General features: G+C 43.4%; 1 protein-coding gene across 1 annotated transcript in view; it reads right to left on the bottom strand.

The window, feature by feature from the left end:
* The window catches only part of OLA1 (Obg like ATPase 1), a 713,352-nt gene that overhangs the window by 66,669 nt on the left and 624,723 nt on the right, over positions 1-21,960 (bottom strand). Inside the window, exons 8-10 of the mRNA XM_086956152.1 lie at positions 17,242-17,382; positions 16,421-16,517; positions 14,134-14,256 (exon numbers count right to left, since the gene is read on the bottom strand). Of these exons, the coding sequence (XP_086812278.1) occupies positions 14,134-14,256; positions 16,421-16,517; positions 17,242-17,382 (361 nt within the window). The remainder of the gene's footprint in view (positions 1-14,133; positions 14,257-16,420; positions 16,518-17,241; positions 17,383-21,960) is intronic.

Consider the following 21,960-nt stretch of genomic DNA (forward strand, 5'->3'; position numbering starts at 1 on the left):
GGTTGCCTTGATCAACCAATCGTCCAAGTAAGGGTAGACGAACACCTTGTTCTTCCTCAGGTGCGCTGCTACCACCGCCATGCACTTCGAGAACGTTCTCGGCGCAGACTTCAGTCCGAATGGGAGTACTGTGTATTGATAATGATTGGTGCCGACTTGGAACCGCAGGAACTTCCTGTGTTTGTGTGCAATGGGCACATGGAAGTAAGCATCCTGTAGGTCTATAGCGCAAAGCCAGTCTCCCTGTTGCAACTGAGGGTAAATCTGATGCAACGACAGCATGCGGAACTTTTCTCTGCGAATCCATTTGTTTGCTTGTCGCAAATCCAGAATGGGCCTGAACTCGTTCTTGTCCTTCTTGCGAACCAGAAAGAACCGGGAGTACAGACCTCTTCCTCTCTGAGACCGAGGTACGTCTTCTATCGCCCTTTTCCTTAACAGGACATCCACTTCCGCCTGAAGCTCGCGCAGCTGAAACTGCGAGCTGACCAGGGGAATCGCTGGAGGAGGGCTGGTGAACCGAAGACTGTATCCATTGCAAACAATATTCAGCACCCACTTGTCCTGAGTAATTTTTCTCCACTCTGCCAGAAAAAGTTGGATGCTTTCCCCTACCGGAGTGGGTAACGGATCCGGGGGAAGTAAGTTCCTAGGGCCTAGACCCCGCCTGGCCCTTGGGCGCCGGAGCCGACTGCTGGCCTCCCCTGCCCTTCTGCCGCTTCAGGAAAGGCTTACGGAACGGCTGCTGCGAGTGCCCCGAAGCCTGTCCTCGTCCTCGGCCTTGTCCGCCGAACCGCCGTTGGAAGGGGCGGTACTGCTTCTTGGTCTCTTTGGGCTTCTCCAGGCCCACAGCCGTCAGCGTTTCGGCCTCCGCCTTCATGCGGGCCATTTCATCATCCGCATGCTTCCCGAAGAGGGTCTCACCGGAGAACGGCAGATTGGCCACCCTCTGCTGTGCGTCCGGTTTCAGGGACGTAAGCCGGAGCCATGCGTGGCGCCGTTGGTTGATTCCGTGGCAAAATCCGTGAGCCGCCAACAGGGAAGAGTCCGCAGCCGCGCTGATTATCTGGTTGGCCACCAGCATCCCCTCACTCAGGACTTCCATGAACTCTTCACGCTGCTCCCGAGGCAAATGCTCCGCAAAGCGTTCGAGGGAGTCCCAGAGGGCGCGGTCGTATCGTCCCAACAGCGCCGTGGCACTCGCCGCTTTCATGGAGGTAGCGGAAGTTCCACAGACTTTTCTCCCCGCCGAGTCCATCCACCTTGACTCCTTGTCCGGGGGAACCGTGGAGGACGGAGTGGTGGCATGCTGCTTGCGGGCCGCCGTGACGATGACGGAGTCAGGCGGAGGCTCCGCTCTCAAAAAGGCCGGATCCGAGTCGGGAGCCCGGTACTTCTTTAGTAATCTTGATGGAGCCGCCCTCGTCACCGCCGGGGTGAGAAACAGAGCCATAGCCGGTTCTTCCAGGCCCGGTACCAGGGGCAGGAGAGGACGAGACAGGTGCTTCTGATGTAGAGTCTCGAAAATGACCGACGTCTTTGGAGTAGGCACTGTCAGGGATAAGCCTAGCTTCGCCGCGCCCCTCAACAGGACGTCCTGAAAAGCAACTAGGTCATCTATCGGGGACACTCTGGTGTCCGGCGACCCCGATAGGGTAGGGGAATAATCCCTGGTCCCAGAGGACCTCGTGTGTGAGCGAGATTCGCGCCTCCTATGGCGGTGTCTCGATCTCGTGGATGATCTGCGCCGCGATCTCTCCTTCCGCCCAGAGCGAGAGCGAGACCTGCCAGCTCGTGGGCGCTCCCTCGGTTTACGTGGAGGGGTCTTCCGTGGTTCCTCACGGGGTTTCTTCGGTTCCTCCCGGGGTTTCGGTTTCGGAGTCCCCTTAGGAGGAACAGGCAGGGACGGCAGGGAAGTGGACCTCGGCGGAGGAACCTTCGGCTGCGGGGTGGGCCCATGCAGAGGGACCGGAGTTGGGGGAGGATCTCCTGAAGGCAGTGGTGGTTTGGGCGGAGGGTCCTCCTTAGGCACAGGGGGAGGAGTCGGAGCCCTGGGCCGAGAAGGCGTGTACACTTCCGAGTACACCGAGCCCGGTGACCCCTTAGGCGAAGGGCGCGGAGAGCCATCCCCATCAGCAGGCGACCGCTTCCTCTTGCGTCCTCCACTGGAAGCAGCGTGACTCCTGGGACTAGAGTCCCTTTTGTGCCGTTTCGGAGAGGGTGACCTACTCCTCGACGCTGACCGCTGTCTGCTGGACGCAGAGCGACGCTTCTCCGGCGTCGAATGACGCTTCCTGGACTCCGGCGTCGAACGCCGTCTCCTCGGCGTCGACCCTCTCCTCCTCGGCGTCGAACGCAGACTCCTCGACGTCGACCTCCTCTTCCGCGACTTCTCACGTCGTCCTCTCGACGTCGGGCGGGCCGCCCTCGACGACGAACGCCGCCGTCCTCTTGATGTTCCCGACGTCGAGGAGCCCCTCGACGTCGATCGGTGGTGTCGCCTCGACGGCGATCGACGGTGTCGCCTCGACGACGATCGACGGTGTCGCCTCGACGGCGAGCGTCGGTGCCGCTTCGACGGCGAGCGCCGATACATGTCACTTTGCCTTCGGCGTCGGTAGGAAGATCTCGACGTCGACGAAGACGATGACGTCGACGGCGGCTTCGACGTCGGCTTCTCCTTCGCCGTCGAGCCGTCTCGACCCGGAGCCCCGGGGAGAAGGGGAGCACGCCGTCGTCATCCCTCTCGACGTCGTCGTCGATGCCATCGACGTCGACGGAGAATGGGACCGTTTGCTGGACTTCCTGCCCCCGGGGAGCCCCCCAGGGGCCTCAGCAGAGGGAACCTTCCCAGGCTGCCCAGACCCACCTGCAGCCCGCAGACGCCTATCCTCCAGGCCAGCCAGCCTGATCTTCAATCTGTCCCTCCGGGTCCGAGCAGAAAGCTGCTGGCAGATGACACAATCCTCAGGGACATGATCTTCTGGAAGGCACACGATGCAGACCTCATGGGGGTCACTCTTAGCCTTCTTCCTCTCACATGCTGGGCACTTAACAAAAAGGCCAGGCATTTTGGAGCCCCAAAACACCTAAAACAGCACAAAAGGGAGAAGAGAACACCAAGAAGTAAACTGCAACACTTTTAGAATTCAAAAGTGCAAAAATAATTCCAATAAACCCTTGAAAAAGGGAGAGCTCAATGCCAGGGTCCTGTAAGCAGGAGCCGGAAAAAAGAACTGAAAGTAGAGGGACCTGCTATGCATTCTGGGATACTGGGAGAAGTTCTGGAAAGTTCTCTTAAAGGCACAGTATCCTATTTAAGCCACATAATGGCAGCCTATGGGGCTTGTCTGTCCCTACCTTCCTCTCTATCATTCCTGAGTCTTTGACTGGGGGAGGCAGGTTTCTCTATGGTAGAAACTAGCAGGCTGTGCTGTGTGTGGTGATTTTTGGTGGAATTTCTAGTTGAAGTACTGGACAGTGTAGCCTGTGGATATAGGCTGCATTATTTGTCTTTAAATTCTCTCTTAAGTGTCTTTGCAGTTTCTGCATTATTTTGACAACTTAAGAGATTATTTTTGATTGCCGGGGTCCACGCACATGGGCAGGACTATTCACTAGATTATGACTATACACAGAGATCCCTTACTACAGAACCCTTCTGTTCGCAGATTGGGGTTTGATGGATATAGGCAGTTTTAGCTAAAGACGGAGTGTGTGCTGTAACATGAATGGAAGACATTGCACAATGCGGTCAGGTGTCATTACAAAAAGTTATTGGGAGAGAGGAATGGAAGAGGATGCTGTTTTGAAAGCAGTTGTTTGGTTAATGGTAAAGAATGGACCCTGAAAAAGTGCAGTGTCTCCTTCAGTTAGATCAATCATCAAAGTCCTAGATGAATTAACAGTATGTGAGGACTAGTTGATTATGTGCAATGATAAATTTGTGTCTCCTGAAAACATATCGGAAAGGAATACAGTTTGTGAATAAGGATCACCTTGGTCAAATCCTAACTAAAAGGAGAATTAAAGAACATTTTCGGTGGCTGAGAATAGATGTCCAAAAAGTAAAAGGATTGAGTGCTGCAGTGAATACAAGGAAGAAAAAAAAGGCTAAACATAGACCATAATCTGAAATGGGTCACATACATGATCCAGGTAAGGCATGGCGTAGTGTCTGTTTAGATTTCATAGGACCGCTAGCTGGAGTAAGAAGTGAGTTATGGTTTGCTCCAGTTTTAGTGGACATTCACTCATAATGGTTGGTCGTCAAAGTTATGAAGGAAGTAACAACCAAGGCCACAATTGCTGTGTTATAATTGATTTTTTAAGAAGGTGGTTTTCCTTTATTAGTCATCACTGATAATGACACACATCTTATTTCAGATGACACGAAGCTGCTTTTAGACATGTGCAGTATCAAAAATAGTCACAGAGGGCTGTAAAACCACCAAGCTAGCAGCATGGTGGAGGGAGCCGACAGGTTAGTCAAAGGAACCATCCAAATTGCATACAAAATGGTAAAGAGGTTGTACAGTCAGTTGATGAAATGCTATGGGCACACCGCACAACAGAAAGTAGTGCTACTAAAGACTCACGGTTTGTAGTTATGAGGAGAAGGAGACCAGTTACCGAGTTGGTACCAGCGTGGCTCCAAGAATGTGGGTTCGGCTAGCCTATCAAAGAATATAAAAGAGTTGATTAGGATGGTGTAGAAGGTGGCGGCTGGGTCTAGGTCAACACTGGACATATTGGTGTCAGATTAACTAGGTTCCGTGGTCTCTCCAAAGTCAAGGAGGTCCATGATTGGTATGTTGACAATAGTGGCAAATGAAACTGGCGCAGGGTGGCACATTAACAGAAAAGGGAGGTTAGCTAGTAGGAGTGTGAGAAGAGATTAATACAGTGATTTCATACTGATGGGTGATGCGCTTGGGAAGTCGTGATATTTCATTTCGTAAAGTTTCTTTAGTACTCATGGAGTCTTTGTTCAATGTCATTCACTCTTCCTGTATTTTCTAGTGCTAGTCTTATATTGAAGGAAAGGAGATATCTTATACTTATATGTCATAAATGGAATGCCTTCCATTATGATGTTTGGTGGTTTATCTCAAAGTCTGGTGTTCCATTCCAAGGAAGTTGACTCCTGGCTGGCAATGGATCATGCTTAGGCAGGCATCATGGAACAAGGCCCAAGTTAATCTACTCTTGGTATCAGCAGCTTCTCTTCATAAACGTCTTCCAATAGTTCTATGCTTTCAGAGTAATTGACACAGTCATCTTTAAATCCTTTTTCTCTCTGATCTTTTTTTTAGTGCTTCCTTTTTCAGTAAACAATTGCTATGTTTTCTGTTCATCTAGGATTAGAAGGCTATATTATTTACACTATTCAACAATATAGCCAAACATTCATCAGGATATTTTTAACACAGCAGGGCACACACTGCCAACATAGCACAAATATAGCTTTACATACCCATTATGGTGGCCAAAAAGCACTAAACACCTACACAACATCCCAATGGACACATTAGATAGAACATAGATCATTTACCCAACAAAGCAGAATAGTTATCAATGTTCTTCTAGCAACACTTACCATTAAGCATCAACACAAATGAAAACATCCAGCATTGCGCATTACAAAGAACAAATCACCCAGTTCCAGCAATATATAGATTCACCATGTAGTGAGGTATGACTGTGCTCAGAACACACACCAATCCAAAGTATCCTGTATTCACCCAACAAAGTATAGATAGATCTGTTGATAAATACTATAGCTCACTTTACAAGACTCACTACTTCCTATACACTCGTATAACGTCAATCCAGGCAATGTGAAAGTCAGCTAATCCCAGTCAGCTCTGAAGCATCTTGACACAACCTTCATACTCATTCAGAAAATGTTAAAAATCATCTAAATATCCATGACAAATTAAACTATAAACAATAATAGAACTTTCAATATACTGATGTCTACAACTCACAAAAATACTCTGGTAGTTGAAGAACTACTGAAACCAGGGCTAGGAGGTACTTAGTAAGCAATGTGACTATGTGAGGCCAGACTAACGGCCGAATGTGCGCTTAAAAATATGCTAAATATGACTGTTAGAAACTGGGTTTCTGGTTGGCAATGGTATGCACCCTGCCAAAGCAGGAACAACAATTTTAACCAGGGTAATTCACAAACACATCCTTAATTAACCTGTGCTCACTTCCTGGGAGCTTCGTACAGGTCAGTTATGGTTAACTTAAGAGCACTTCAAACAGTAAAACATTGAAAACACACATAAAGATACCACACCTGGTTAGACAAATAGAGCTTAATTTAAAGAACAAACTAAGACCAAAACAACATTAATCCAATAAGTTGAACCAGAGTTATGAATTATTGAAGAATAAACTGAAATGTAGTGCTTAAAAGCATTAAGATCCAACCGGGGCTATTTGTCAAGCTAGTCCTGGTCCAATTAAAAAACCAGGCTGACCACGATGGTGCGCGGGTCGGATACAGTCTGCTGAAGTTTTACATTCTCAAGAATTGTGCCACGAGTCCTGTTCTCAGGGAAGCAGGTTGCCCGGAGCATGGGGAGTGTCTCTGGCAGTGGCAAGCAGGTCGCGGAGAGCTGCCGGGCATTGCAGATAGACAGGCTGGCGCTTCAAGGTCGCGAATGGCAATACTTGCGCAGTGGAGAGATGAACTTGCACCTATTCTGATCCTTTGTGGAAGGGGCACAGTTACAGAGCAAACTGGCCCATTTGCATTCACAAAGAGCCTAAAAGCTTAATTTCAGGAGTCAAAAAAACACTTCCAAGAGCCCAGGACCTGAGGTGCCTCTTGGGGGTCAGGAGCTTGTTGAGGACAGGTCCAGGAGATGTGGGGAGCCTGTTATGTTTTTGATGCTCAGATCAGGAGGCCAGCAGACTAGTCCTTGGAGCCACTATGGGGTTCTGGGTTCAAGATATGTTTCAGGTCCAGTTCTTCCTCTCCAGGCAAAAGGACAGCAGGTCAGCACAGTATGAAAGCAGCTCTTCTAGAGCAGCATTCCAGCAGAATGGCAGTGCTTCAGCAGCCCTTCTTCATGACAGATCATCTACATGTCCATACGTGTACTGAGGTGGTAGAGTCAGAATTCCTATTCCTTATACCGAGTGGGGTCTTTGAAGTGGGGGAAACTTCAAAGAAGGGCCTTGAAGTGCACAGAGGTCCTCTCTTCCTGCCCTGTCTCCAGACTCACTATAGTGGGTTAAGCAGTCCTTTGTGTGAGACAGGACATAGCCTGTTCAGGCATAGGTGTGAGGCTGTAGTCAGCTCCTCCTTCCCATCCCATCCTGTTCAGGATGGCCCATCAGGATGTGGATGGCCCATCAAGTCACACATCACCTCTGTCTAGAGGGAATGCACAAAGTCTAGCTGTCACCCACCCCATGTCTGTAATGGAGACAGGCTGCAGGCAACAAGACTAAGAGCAAAAAATGCCATCTTTCTAAAAGTGGCATTATTAAATTTGTGATGACAAATTTGACTTAGCCATTCAAGAGGATTGTAACATTACAATCCCAAAGGTACTAAACATGACAGATCTACCTCCTTCCAATTGGGAAGTACAGCTTGTTAGATGTAACAAGGAATCCACAATATTAAACTATGGGACGGGTAGGACTCACAGCAGTGAAAAGCGAATGTAGGAGTTTTTCACTACCAGAACATGTAAAACGTAAAAGTGTTTGTCCTACCTTTTAATTACACAGCACACTACACTATGGGCTACCCAGGGCCTATTTTAAGGGTGACTTGCATGTAATAAAAGGGGGGTTAAGGCTTGGCAAGGGGTTTTAAATGAAAGTCGACATGGCAGTGTGAACTGTACACACAGGCTCTGCAGTGGCAGGCCTGAGACATGTTTAATCGGGTGGCACAATCGGTGCTGCAGGCCCATTAGTATAATTTAATTCACGGGCCCTGGGCACATGTAGTGCACTATGCCAATTGTGGATAATCCAATCAAACATGTTTAGGGGAGCACTTTAGCACTGGTTAGCAGTGGTAAAGTGCACATGGTCCTATGGCCAACCAAAGTAAGATCAGCAAAAAGGGGAGGAGGAAGGCAAAATGTTTGGGGGTTACCCTGCAGAAAGGGCCATTTCCAAAACAAGATGCAATATACTTACCCATATTTTTATCAGCATATCTATCCTTGGGTCCCCACTCTATTTCTTTTTCTATGTTGGCAACAAGCTCCAGAATCTATAGACAATACAGCTCGAAGTCTATATTCTCCTTCCCCTTTTATCACTCTAAAATCTGTCTAAAAATTCATTTAAGCCTTTCCCGAATACTTACTTTATTATGCCCAGCCCATTATATTAGTTTTGTCAGTAATTCACAAACGTTTTACAAACGTGTGTACTCAGTTTGTTTGAACCCATACAGTTCTTTGCAAGAAAAGGATTATATGAATGAAATAAAGAGTTGGAACTTCTGGGAAACATTGCCTTAAGATTAAGATATACACACAAAAACAGGGGTTAGCCAACACAGTTCTTGCAGATACTCAGTAAAGCCCACTTTAACATAAAACGGATCAAACAGCGTATGACCTCAACATCCATTCAGCAAAAAGCTTTTCAGTCTCTGCAGCAGTAGAGCTTGCATTCTTTTGTTATTTTAATAGACATGGTGTGAAACCGGTTAGGTGAGCAAACATCTTATGACTGTATTTTTGCATTACACCGTTTTTATCTGAGTCACTTGATGAGGCTGGTGGCCCTAAATACACATCACAGATGTACAACTATGCAGCCTTGTCCTGCCATGGTACTTTATTAAATGCTGGTTACATGCTAAGATGGCTTTCTCCTGTTGTCTGTTAGGCGTGGTTTAGTTTATTGCTAGATTACAGATATATATGCCAAGCCTCGATGCCTTCAGTTTTTGAATGTCAAAGAACAGCGGCACAGGTATATTAGTAAGTACAAGGTAATCTGTGTTGTTGACCCAATTCAGGATGGACCTCAAGACCTGGCTTCGACTGAACTGCCACACCCAGATGGATCAACAGACCCCTCCCCCGTGGTATTTCATATGATAATAATCTATTTATATGTTTACTGTACTGGGTTGTCCAGTCTGATATTTCGTTTACAACTCATGGTCCTGAAGCAGGCATGTTTGGTGAGAGAAGTGGTCAGGAAGATCTGCTCGGATAGACTTTGTAACCAACATCTCATATCGGAGTGCCATTGCGAGATGTAAAGCAGCACGCATAGGTGAACTAACAGGAGGATTGCTGTGATAAAACCACTGTAGGGAACGCATTATGGGTGTTTCAGCAAGTGAAACTTAAAATATAGAATCTAACTTTGCTTATGGGGGCTTCACAGAGAGTTGCACTAGCTGACGGAAGTCACAAAGGTGCTTTTCCCTGCAGCTTTCTTAAAGAAGGCACTGTCGATACACTATTACATTGTTTATTTTTGACGCCTTGCCTATTGCTTCAACCACAATATACATCTCAAGTACAATTCATGGCACTTTGAGGCTCTCCCTAAAACCTTACACCTACAACAAAACATGCAACCATTTACAATTTCTAGTGTAACATTCAAGTCGCAGTTAGGTGTCACTCAAAATGTCACATGCATGATGTATAGATTCCACAAATAAGCACAAAGCAAATACAGAATAGTAACACGTAGGCAAGGGAGTAGCCAGAACATTTAAATACCTCCCACTTCGAACTAAAGCTCTTATGGCACCAAGAAAGTGAATTAAGTCATCACAACCCTCCCCAGAAGAGCTCTCTTGTCCAAGGATCTAGACATTCATCCGAAAATCAAACCCCTGATATCCACCATTTCCAATTTACATTATTTCATTCAGTCTTTCACCATTCATTCTGTCCTTCCGTCTGTGTGCCCATCCATATCCAAACCATTTGCAAAATTACGGACAGACAAAAGGAGTCTGTAAAAGGGATCCTCATGGACAACGGACGTGAGGTCCAAATTACAGATGGTCCATAAAATTTACGGACGGTTGGTCACCCTATTCTCAGGTGAGTACCCGCGCTATACAAACTCCTGATTGAGTATATACACTTTGGGAAAAATATTCACATCACTCTATTATTCGGATGTGCTGCTCACTTAGCAAAAATACACACACCCTTCACTCACCCTTAATAGGGTAATGTTTCTTTTAGTGTGGTGTGGTATGGTAAGCAAAGCAGTACTTGCAAAGGATGAGGCAAGTCTATTTGTTTAATTACTCTTTTAAAAACACTTTAAAATATACATTTTTGTTCTTCCAGACAATATTTTTATTAGTTTTATTTAGTACTTAATGTAACCTTCAATCCAATTGAAAAGTAGCTGTTGCAATTAATTTAAGAAGAGTAAAAAAAAAATCACAGCATTTAATTGTTTGACCACTGTGAATGTCAAAGTGAGATAAAATACATTCGCTTCTTCCGATGTACATTATTTAAAGCGAACGTGCATTTTTAGATCAAAAGTACATTTACTGTAGCAAATATACATTTGTTGAAGCACATGCACAGACTATCATTATAGCAACAGTATACTATATTTTAAAATGTAAAGATACACACACTTAAAAACATTAGGGATCTAAGTGATAATGCAAACTTTCAAAAACAAAGTGTAAAATGTGGGACAATTCCAAACTTTCTTTAATTTTGCAAAAGCGGTTTGTTATTCTCTTTAATCACTGTTCTATAGGTTTTAGAATGTTCTCGGTTTATTATTAGGTGATCGTTGGTAATATATATTCTCAAGAGAATAGATGTATTTATCTGAAAGTGAATTCAGTTTTCCAAAGATTATTAATTTTTAGGTCGAGCCTGGGCAGCGCATGCGCTGCTCTGCGAGGCATGCTGTATTCAGGTATGGACTGAAGCGCCGCCCATCTTTTCAATTGGCTCCTGCTCCAGTCCTTTCTAAATAGTTGCTTCTAATTCGTTAATAGGCGTGTTAGTACCGCCTTAGTAACAGTTGGTCTGCATTTTCTTTTATGTCTTTTATCCAGATGCTTTACCGGCATGACAGGCTCTCCCTAACCCACCCTGTTTTCATGACCGCGTTGAGCCAGTCATGGATGCTGCACTTTATCTTTCAAAAATGCTCCCTGCACATCGCAGCACTTCTGCACGTGCTATGCTGCTTAACAAATGCTTTTTTTTGTAAAAACGCCCCATACTGTGCTTTCACTTTAATGGCATCTGCACACCTTTCTTTAGATGTGGGTTGTTTAAAGAAAGGGGCGTGGCCGCCATTAAAGTGAAAGCGCGGCATAGAGCACTTTTACAAATAAGCATTCGGAATGCAATAAGCTATTAACATTGTAAATGACAAATGCCTTTTATTTATGTTTTTAAAACCAAAACATAAATAAAAGGCATGGTAATTTACAATGCCAATAGCTTAAACTCTTGCAAATGCGAGACCTATTGAATTGCAAATGCTTGTTCCTTCATATCACAAAGAAAATTTTAATGCAAATTGATTCTACACCTTAAAGTTTGACTTTCTCTACATTGTATACTCCACTTTTCAAATGTAACTTTTACGTAAGTTATTCCCTCCCCCCCACCCCCCCCCCCCCAATCGATATACCCGTGCTCTATTAAACAGATCGGATAAGATTCCCAATAACACCTGGGAGACAACCTATTAGTTTTGTAACAGATATGTATCAGTGTTACGAATGTGGGCATGTAAGACCGGTGCCCACAAGCACTACTGTGAAAAGTGGGGACTGGTGTGTCTTAATGTGTATGCAACCTAGAGGCCTCTGTGTATTTGTCAGTACAGGACAGTGTGGCATACATTTAACTGCGCGACGGCTGCACGTGCTGATAGTTGTGCATGTTCAAGTATCCAAATTTCACAGTTGTTTGGCAAGAGTTGCATTTAATAAAAGTGTAAACGTCTTTGTGTTGTTTCTTGCCTGCAGTTGTGCCCCCAGGGCAGTAGTGGGAATTGCAGCGTATTCAGTCAATGATGATGAGTTTAGTGCGAGTTGTACTCTGAGTTAGTCATGCACATTTGTGATGGTTTAGAACCATACGGTTATTATTGGGATTTGCATTAATTATGTGTGTAGAGATTTGATGAGGATGGTGTATATCGAAGCTTCCAATTTTTGTATGAGTAAGTAAGTATTCAGTATGTCTGTAGGGGGATGTGCAAGTAATGGACGCTGTGTTTTCTGGCTCTTGGGATGCCATGTTACATTGTTAGCATTTCACATGCGCAAATGTCCGGATGCCACTTGGACATTCATTCAGTGTAACCTGATAAAAATAGATGTAATAGTCATGAGGGGTGAAAATGTATACCTTATTGGATGCCGCATATGTGTTACATTGTTGTACTTGAAACAGCATATTGTGTGTTCATTTGGAGTGTGATGAATCTGGTTAGGAGTGCACATGCACAAACATCCTATTACTGCATGGTTGTTACTTCCATGCGCCTAAAAGGCAGCGGGATGTTATAATTTGTATTAGGATGCCTAATGTCATCATACCGATCGTCAGTGTGGAACATCCGGTTGTATACACGGATTCTATACAGTTGATTTAAGTAATAGAATCAATTTCAGCAAAAGTGTACCGAGAGTTAAGTTTCATTTCATAGTTAAAAATTGCCATTTTTAAGATTTGCTGCATGTGTAATTTTCTAAAACAACAGGATACATGTTTGCTTTTAATTCGGAAAACACTGCACCTGTCCAACATACACTGCCAGAAAATAAAACTATGGCGATTTTGTACATGCTCAAATTAGATTTAAATCCACATATACCCACAAATACAGATAATTAAAGAATTCAGTTGTTCAGTACTTTGAGGATTTTTTTTGTCTTGAAAATGGACGTGTCACTTTATAACAAATTGAATTATACTTGGGTGTTTCATTTGGTTCTATGTACGTGGCAAATTTAGTGAACTTTGAATAACTATTTTACTCTTTATTTCTGACGGAGGGTCTGTGTTAAAACGAATGTGTTCATCATGCCATCCCTCAAAAAACAATTTTGTAATCTTTGAAATCCTTGACCAACATTCTCTGCAATTCACGTGTCCAATTAGGAAAGTGATTAGTCTGTAGAGGTTTTTAACTGCCTAGTTATAGACCAAACAAAACATTCAATTTCCTGTGGAAAGAGCATGTAACCTTAACTATACTGGTACTAGACCACCAGTGTGTGTAAGGGGCGAGGGAGGGAGTTCGAGAGCTGGGAGATATGGGGGAGGGTGTGGAAAAAGAGGAAGAACGTGGGGAGAGGAATGAGGGGGAGAAAATGAGAATGTTGGAAATGAGGTTTGAGGGACAGAGAAAGAGGCAGAAAGAGAGAACAAAGCAACTCGATTAGATTTGCCAGAGAATACCTGATAATGCATTTGTTAACATGGGCCCGCTATGCAAAGCATACATACACTGTCCGTGCTCTCCAGTGTAGCTCTGAATTGTTAATCAAGGACAACAAAGGAGACCACGATTCTCACCGATCAACTCTACAGCCCTCTTAATAATGCGTTTAAGCTTGCAAGTAACTGGGTTTATCAAGCTAGGCTAGCATATGCTGAAGAAATGCCTACAAACTCAATATGTTAAAGGTGGAGTTCTTTTTAATGGTAGGTATTTTTTTATTTAGAACAAATGACTTTGAAAAGTCTGAACGTATTTTTAATAGATCAAGGCATTTACAATAATTGTACATGCAACCTTAGGAAAAAAAAATCAAGAATAGGTTTGTGTGTTCCTTAGGCTACACTGAAATGAACCATGCCATATTCTGTCGTTGGGATGGATAAGTAGGGGCGGAGGTAGTAGGGAAGAGAAGTGGGGGTTGAAAAACATTATTAAGCATACAACGACGACACTAACGCTAGAGCTGACAGTCTTTGGATTTTGTTAGCTGTCACACTGACACAAAGTGCCTACGTTAATCATTTCCCCACAAGTAAAAAACACACTGACAGGATAGCTGCAGTCTCCGTATTAATCTACAATACGAAATGACTGCCAGCCTCCCTGTCGCAATCAACTGCTCTCCGAGGAAAGCACAGTGGGAAAATATGACATAAGAGGACTCACCTTGCAGGCATTTTCAGATCCCTCTTCCTTAAAATCGTCATATTTCATGACCTCTGCCATTATGAAGCCCTTTTCGAAATCCGTGTGTATCTTCCCTGCAGCTTGAGGAGCCCTTGTCCCTTTCTGTAGAAGGATAAACAGGATGGAAATTAATTGTGCTCGAGCTGGATTGCAAAGGTGCTGTTTTGGGGTCCTAAGATGGATTTCAGATCACCCCTCAATTGTTGTTCCATGCTAATCAGCCACCCTCAAAATCTTCAAATCAGAAAGTCACAATACATATATTATCGCGATTAATGTTTAGATAAAACGAAGCACTGGACTTCACAGAGGTCAGCCCTTTCTCATTATTTTTAACACACATCTAGGACTGCATTCCTGTTGTCATGCTGTGGGGTTACCAACTCAGAAATAAATCGCAGGTTAGCAACTGTCAATTACAACGAAAAACTGAACAACAAAAATGTAAATAAAAATGTTACTTTAAACGTGTAATAGCTTGTGCCAATAACAAGATTTAATATATTTGGTACCATACACATGTATTTCAAGAATCTGTGCAAGCCTGGATACTGCACAGAGTTTCAGAACGGCCATACACATGTTACTACCATCTTCTTTTTAAGTCACCATATGCAAGAGCCTTGTAAAATGCAATGAGTAGTTTGAAAATGCACAGCGGCAATCAGATTACAGGCCACACAAAGGGACCTCGGAATGCACATGCCGTACTGGAAATCTATGCTAATGACAAGCCCCTTAATAAATACAATCATTCATGAAACAGAATTGGAGTTTATGTTGGAGAAGAAAAATGCCCAGAATTATAATTGCCACGCCATACAATGGATGCACACACAAGCGCCGCAAGACACGCGAGGAGTAATGGTGACCTTAGGGCTGCCTAATAAAGCATGTTAAAGTGCTTAGGAGCCTGACAATGTAAAGCACAGTTATTTCAATGCAAGATGTATTGGGTTAATATTGCGACTCACTGATGCTTACCTGACTAAATACCCTTGCACATTAGATCACATTGCTACTTACAATCACTCTTAAGATTAACCAGCTTTCATGCTTGCTAGCAAGGCGTAAGCTATCATTCTTGGAAGACGTGGCAAGCTGGTCAGAAAACATGCCTTACGAGTACTGCGTGCCCACATTTATACGTTTTTCTGTTATGCTTTCTTGTGACTACACCAGAGACATGGGTACTATATTGTTTTGTTGCGTGTGTAAACAGGTTTATGAAAAATAGCCCACCTGACAAGACAGATCTAGAAAGATCTAAATTCGAAGTTGTTCCTTGAAATGTTTGCATTTTTACATATAGATGGGTAACTGAAACCGGATTCTTCTTAAACACAGTGAGCTATGCAACGCCAAATTGATGGCGAACGTGAAAAACACAAATCAGATTTATTTTACATAACAGTCAGGTGGTAACATTCAGCAACAGCTATGTATTGCTAAAAAGCTTCAAATATGACTAACCTTGGCTGCCAGCAGCAACCACAACATCCTCTGTTGGTGTACTGTAAGGGTAAATCAGTCACTGGCTATGGTTCTGACGCACACACATCTGGATGTAAATTCCACGTGCTCTCACTTTAGCAGCGAAAGACATTTGCTCGAAAAATCGGCTCCTACAGCTGTCTTTAAAAAAAAATCATTGTTTCCTATTTAAATCAGGTACTCACATACCCTGGCTTTGCTTACTAGTGTTTCGGCGGGAGTGAAACCACAAGGTGACAATCAAAATAAGTGCTTGTAAAACTGTGGCCTCTTAAGACATGGATTGCAAAATGAACCCTTATTCTGAGCAGTGCTCAGCCCAGAACATCATGTTAATGTTGCCTTTATTGCCTAACACGCGATCCTAGCAAGGGAAAGGCGGAAAAAGCACCACCCTACAAGGAAACTGAACTCGGCAAATGCAAAATGAAATGCAGCATCAATTTCAATGCAGACAAACCCAGTCACACAGATTAAGCAAGCACAATACGGGCGAGGCCTTATCTCGGACCGCAGGAGGCGGGCAGGGAGATCCCGCAGGATGGAGAAATGCAGGCTATGTAATGGGAAGAATCAATTGTCCCCCGCCTCAATCAATGCGCCTCCACTTTCACTGTTCAGCAGCTCACAAATAATTAAAGTTATCCCGGACAAAAAGCTCATCTGTAATGACGAGCTCACCGCCGCCGCGACAAACTTCAAAGTGGCTGCTATCAATCTGAATTCAATAGTGTGGAACCGGAAGGCGCTGATGAAGAAGTGTGGGTCTTACCCGGACGGTCCAGGCGCGCACCTCGTCATTGCCGGCCGTGAAGAAGTATTCGAGCTGGAGGGCCGCAAAGCCAGTCTTGATGATCTTGGACAAAGCGCTGCAGGAAAACACCAAAGACCTGGTTAGTATACTCCAGTAGAACTTGTCTGTCGAGTCAACGCATGTGTGCTTTGGAAACACCTGACTGACACACATAATCAATGTTTTGTAAGGGGAAGGCAAAAGGGCAACGAGGAGCCCGTTATTTTAAACTGAATAACAGTCATCAAATGAACCAAATAGGGGGTGTAAATACCATGTTAAATAACTACTCCCACAGAGCGCGTTACTCCTCCAAATTTGTTTGCTCAATTTATTGTTAAATGAAACAATTCTTAAGCTACAATTTCAATACAGCCACCATGTCAGAATTAATAAAACGCATTTCCACAACAATAAAGAAAAATATATCGAGAAAAAATATCCGTTTTCAACAATTTATGACTTTCAAACTTAAAAACACAGAAAATCTATCTTTCCCGTTTCTACCCCAAGCCCTGCATTAAAAAAAAGACGCAAGAGTTTTGGTGATCAGTCCTCTCAGAAACGTGCATAACGAACACCTATGTTATAATTAAAACACCGCACAGAGATGACAGATGACAGTTAAAAACTTAATTTAAAATAAATCTTTTCACTCTGTCTCATGGTAAAGAAAGGAGAAGATTCTCTCTTTATAATGGTAATTACTCTGTCATTTATTATTCTATCAGCGCAAGCAATTAAATTACAGCAAGGAAATAGTTGATAATAAAGTGTAGCGAAAATGAATGCTAATTAACCTCTGTGTCATTTTCTCTTCCAGATACTTCTGTTTCTCTTCATCACTCATGTCTTGCAACTTGAGCTCCAAGGCCCCACTAAAAGGAATGACCAAGGCTCCCGGGTCATGCTTGTCCACCCACTCTTTAATTTTTATCAACCTGTAGAGAAAGAAGGGCACAACATTATCCTGTAGTGCATGCATGACTGTCCCGCATTCATTATTATCAAGTAGCACATACATATTCATAAGAATTGCACGGTTTTATGATGCCATCTTTTTGTGTATAGCTTTCCAAGGTCAAGACATTAACAGGCAGCGATTGTGGCAGGTGTACTCCATTAATATGTTACTGTTATCTGTACTTAAAAAACACGACTGATTAAACAATACTTTTGCACTGGAGAGACTGGCTCAAACTTTTACATGTTTAGTTTGGCAGAAGGCTAACCGTAAAGAAAGGTTCTCGACTTTCTCCCGTTCGTATTCTTGCATGCAAGCCCCAGCCGTGCAATCAGCCATTCCCGGTGTTAAATGAGTACTGAATAGCCAAACAGAAAATTACTAGTGCTTCACATGTATCCTATAGTCCACAGCTGATATTTTACGCTGATCTGGATTTATTCAAACGAACCTTAATGGGAAGTTGAAAGTTTTTTTACACTGCGTTATTTAAAAATTTAGAAGTTATGAGTACAATGCTAAACCTAAAAACCGAAAGGCTAAAAAACACTGACGCTCAGGAGATATAGTTATTTATGCAACTGGGACCCCCACAATGCACTGCTTATGATCTCACACCTGATGTCACAGATGGCATCATAAGTGAGATGACATATCAGGCCACCACCTACATTGATGACACCAATGAATTTACTCAATGCCTTTATGCCTCCTCAATATGGCTAAGAATGTGCACTGAATCATATATACTTGTATTCAAACTGTAGAAAGACAAGACTATTCACACGCACTGGAAAACATTGCTATTTATGTGGCTGAAACTGACATCCAAGCAGATATTGACAAGAGCTTTTTCAATGCATTCCTAAATCATGCAAGGGAAATATTACACAAAGAGTATATTTCATGATCCACACCCATACCATTGACTGAACGAGGACATTTAGTTTTAACCACGATTTCTTGCTATAGGGGAATGAGTGGCAAAAAAATGCATGTTTACAATTGCCAATCTGGTATTGTTAAGGGCTGTTGACCTGTAGGCGTAGGTTTACCCACCAAATTAAATTGAAAAAAGGTATGTTAAACCTATGACCCTAATTGTGTGTGTTAATCATGGTGACAGAATTGTTTTCAATTGTGCAAACAGAAATTCTGTTATAAATGAGTAGACGCTGATATTGGTAAAGGTATACTTAATTTATCAATTGTGCGGCAGGTTGAGGCTTGGACACGAGTGTGCAAAGCTGCCGGTGAGCCAAAAACCAAAAAGGCATAGCTACCATTGAAGTTACACGGCTGACTTGCCCCTGTGTTGACAAAACATTCACCATCCTGTTCCTCCGAGGTTAACAATTGTCCAAAACATACATATAAGGATGATCTCACCATCGTGCCACAATCACCATTAGGTCTCCAATGGCGGAATAACAATTCAATGGAATAATTGAAAACGTTCGTTCTTAGTATCAGTATAAATAAAATCAAAAATATGTCCTTTGGGGATGGTTAAGGACTGTTTGAGGAAGAGGTACGTTCTAAATGCTTAGTAATAGCATTACTCTCAACACTGTGCTGTGGTTCCACATTCAGTTTGGGATGCTTGGGGTTTTAGATCATTTTACTGGATTCTCGAGCACCTGGGGTCAACCACACAGTGATCTGACCTTCCACTTTCTTTACAGTTACTTATAAACTAGGGTAGAGAGAGGACTTAACATAGCCAAAGAGACTGACTGTAGTGTTATGTATGCTACCTTTGTCCATGTGACTCACTATTGCAAACCGAGATCACAGTAAACAAGTGAGTTCACAAGCCTGTCAATGACATCCAAACCTCTTCCCATGTAATAATAATAGCTGCCGCACATTCTTTTAACTGTTGTTCCTTGCTACACAAGCTTATCTTTGGTGCAGAATTTCAGCCCTAGAAGATGCTAGGGCACTCTATTTTGTGTGCTAATAATAATTATATGGACCTTCATTTCATAGCAGTAAACAAAAGACATACTCATTTTCAAAGATAAAGCTCTAGCTAGTTAACGAGTTTATTGCATACTTACAATGATCAAACAGTATCTGAGTTCCAAACCTGCTACGAACACCAGGAATAACATTGAATGCATGACTCACCACCCATGTAGAGCCACCCATGCAACAAGCATTGGCAAAGCTAACAGGTCTTACCTTTGGGACTTGTTAGCTTTGTTGCAATGTTAGTGACGCTATGCAACATGGCTATAGAGGTGAGAAAAAAGAAGCCTGTGACAAGGCCGGAGCTGTGATTTTGTAGCCACTGCTTGAAAAAAAGTGGGTGGAGGAAATAACATCAAGGGTGCAGAGTGGGAGGAAGCAACCTAAGGGGATGAAGGGGCACGGGAGCAACACTAAGGGCTCGGGTTGGGGGAAGCAACTCTGAGGGTGTGGTAAGTATCACAGCGGGCAGAGGGAAGGAACAGACAGAGCAGAAAGAGGGAAGGAACACAAAAAGCAGAGAGGCAGAAGGAACACACAGGGCAGAGAGGCAGAAGCAACACAAAAAGCAGAGAGGCAGAAGGAACACAAAGAGCAGAGAGGCAGAAGTAACACAAAGAGCAGGGGGAAAAGTACAAGACACGGGCAAGAGAGAGCAGCGTGGAAGAAAGGAAAGGAAGCAATTGGGCAAGAAAGAGCAATGTGGAGCTGGAGGAGGAGAAGCACAAGAAGAGAAAGACACAAGGTGGGAGAAACATATAAGTGCAACATGGAGAAGGGGTAGGGGAACACATGGGTTGGAGCAACAAAGAGCTGGTGGAGAGGATGACGCCTGGAATACACAAGCACTCGCATGGAGTGCTAAACCAAAAAGTAAAAAGAAGTGCTTGAAACATAAGCAGTAGAAGGACACAAGCAATAAGACCATGCTGCAGAGAAAACACAAGAAAAGAAATCCAACACAAGCTAACAAATAAAAAGCACGGAAACGAGAGTGAAAATAAAGCCAACCATTGAGTAAGCAATGGGCTCTAAGCCCTCTGCAAACTGACAATAGGTCTTCCGCAACAGACAGCTTGGGTTTTATGGCAGGCAAGGCCTAAAAAGGAGTAAATTAGTTATTCAACTAGAGTACAATAGGGCATGGGTCACCAGTGTTAAACTGCAGGGCCTAGTAATCAGATCTAGCATCCAGAAAAAGGTCTCAACATTGGGTCTTCAACATATGTCAAAGAAGTCAGTAGTCTTTTTTTTATTAATCCGATAACCCCTAAGGCCTCGAATTCTTCACAGATCTTAAAAACTTGCGTTTGTGATTGCATGTCAGGTTTAATTAGTAACATAATATCATCGGCATATAATTTAATTTTGGCCATAGAGGGAATAGGGGGGGGCGATACTCACACAATTCCGAATTGCGACTGCCAATGGCTCGATAAAGAAAGCGAAAAGAATAGGTGACAAGGGGCAACCTTGCCTCGTGCCCCGCTTGACTGAAACTGACCCCACCATGGCTGCATTGATAGCCACATTGGCTTTAGTACCTGTATATAGATTCTGAATTAAATTAATAATTTGTTGTAGGATCCCAAAATGCTGCAAAATAATAAAAAGTGTTGCCCAAACTACCAAATCAAAAGCTTTTTCCACATCTAATAATAAAATTAAAGCTGGAACTCCCCGTGTCTCAAAATAATCCAAGGCCTCAGTCAAATAATGTGTATTCGTAATTAATTGTCGACCTGCAATAAAACCATTTTGATCAGGGTGAATCAGATCTGTGGTAATAGTGTTAAAACGCATTGATAATAATTTTGTGGTGATTTTGTAGTCCGAATTTAATAATGTAATGGGTCTATATGGATTGGGATCCTTGGGTTCTTTCCCTCTCTTCAAAAAACTCACTATGGTGCCTTCCTGGAAAGACTCTGGAATTTGACCACCATCCAATATAGAATTTAGTAATAGCAAAAACAAATCAGAAAAAGAACTAAAGAAGGCCTTAAAAAACCCGGCGGGAAGCCCATCCGGGCCAAAAGCCTTGCCATTTGGGAGGTCCATTACCACCAACTCCAATTCTTCCTTAGAGAATGGACTCGCCATTCTCTCTTGGTCTACTTATGAAAGAGTGGGCAATACGTATCTACCTGGAAAATCAAATAACTTTTGATGATCAATAACATGATGCGTACTATAGATCGTTTGGTAATGAGAGAACATTATTGAACCGATTTCTGCAGACTCTGATGTCTCTCTATGTGTTATCGGGCATTTTAAAGAACATATCAAATTTGCAGCGGCTTGCTCTTTAGCCTGCCAGGCAAAAAATTTACCTGTGAAGTTACTTTCTTCATAGATTCTTTGTGTTTGTCTATGAAAGATCTCTTCTCTGTGGGAGAAGAAATTGGCACTAAGTTCCCGCTTAGCTTCATTTAATTGACTTTGGACGCTGTAAGAGGGGTTACATTGTTGTTGAGCATTTAAAACCTGGATTTTTTGTTGTAGTGAATTTCTTATCTCTCTAACAGAAGACCAGTCTGCTGCATCTTTTCCTATAACTATGCCCCGGATGAAGGCTTTC

This window comes from Lissotriton vulgaris, chromosome 2_1 (genome assembly GCF_964263255.1).
Source record: "Lissotriton vulgaris chromosome 2_1, aLisVul1.2, whole genome shotgun sequence".
NCBI lineage: Eukaryota > Metazoa > Chordata > Amphibia > Caudata > Salamandridae > Lissotriton > Lissotriton vulgaris.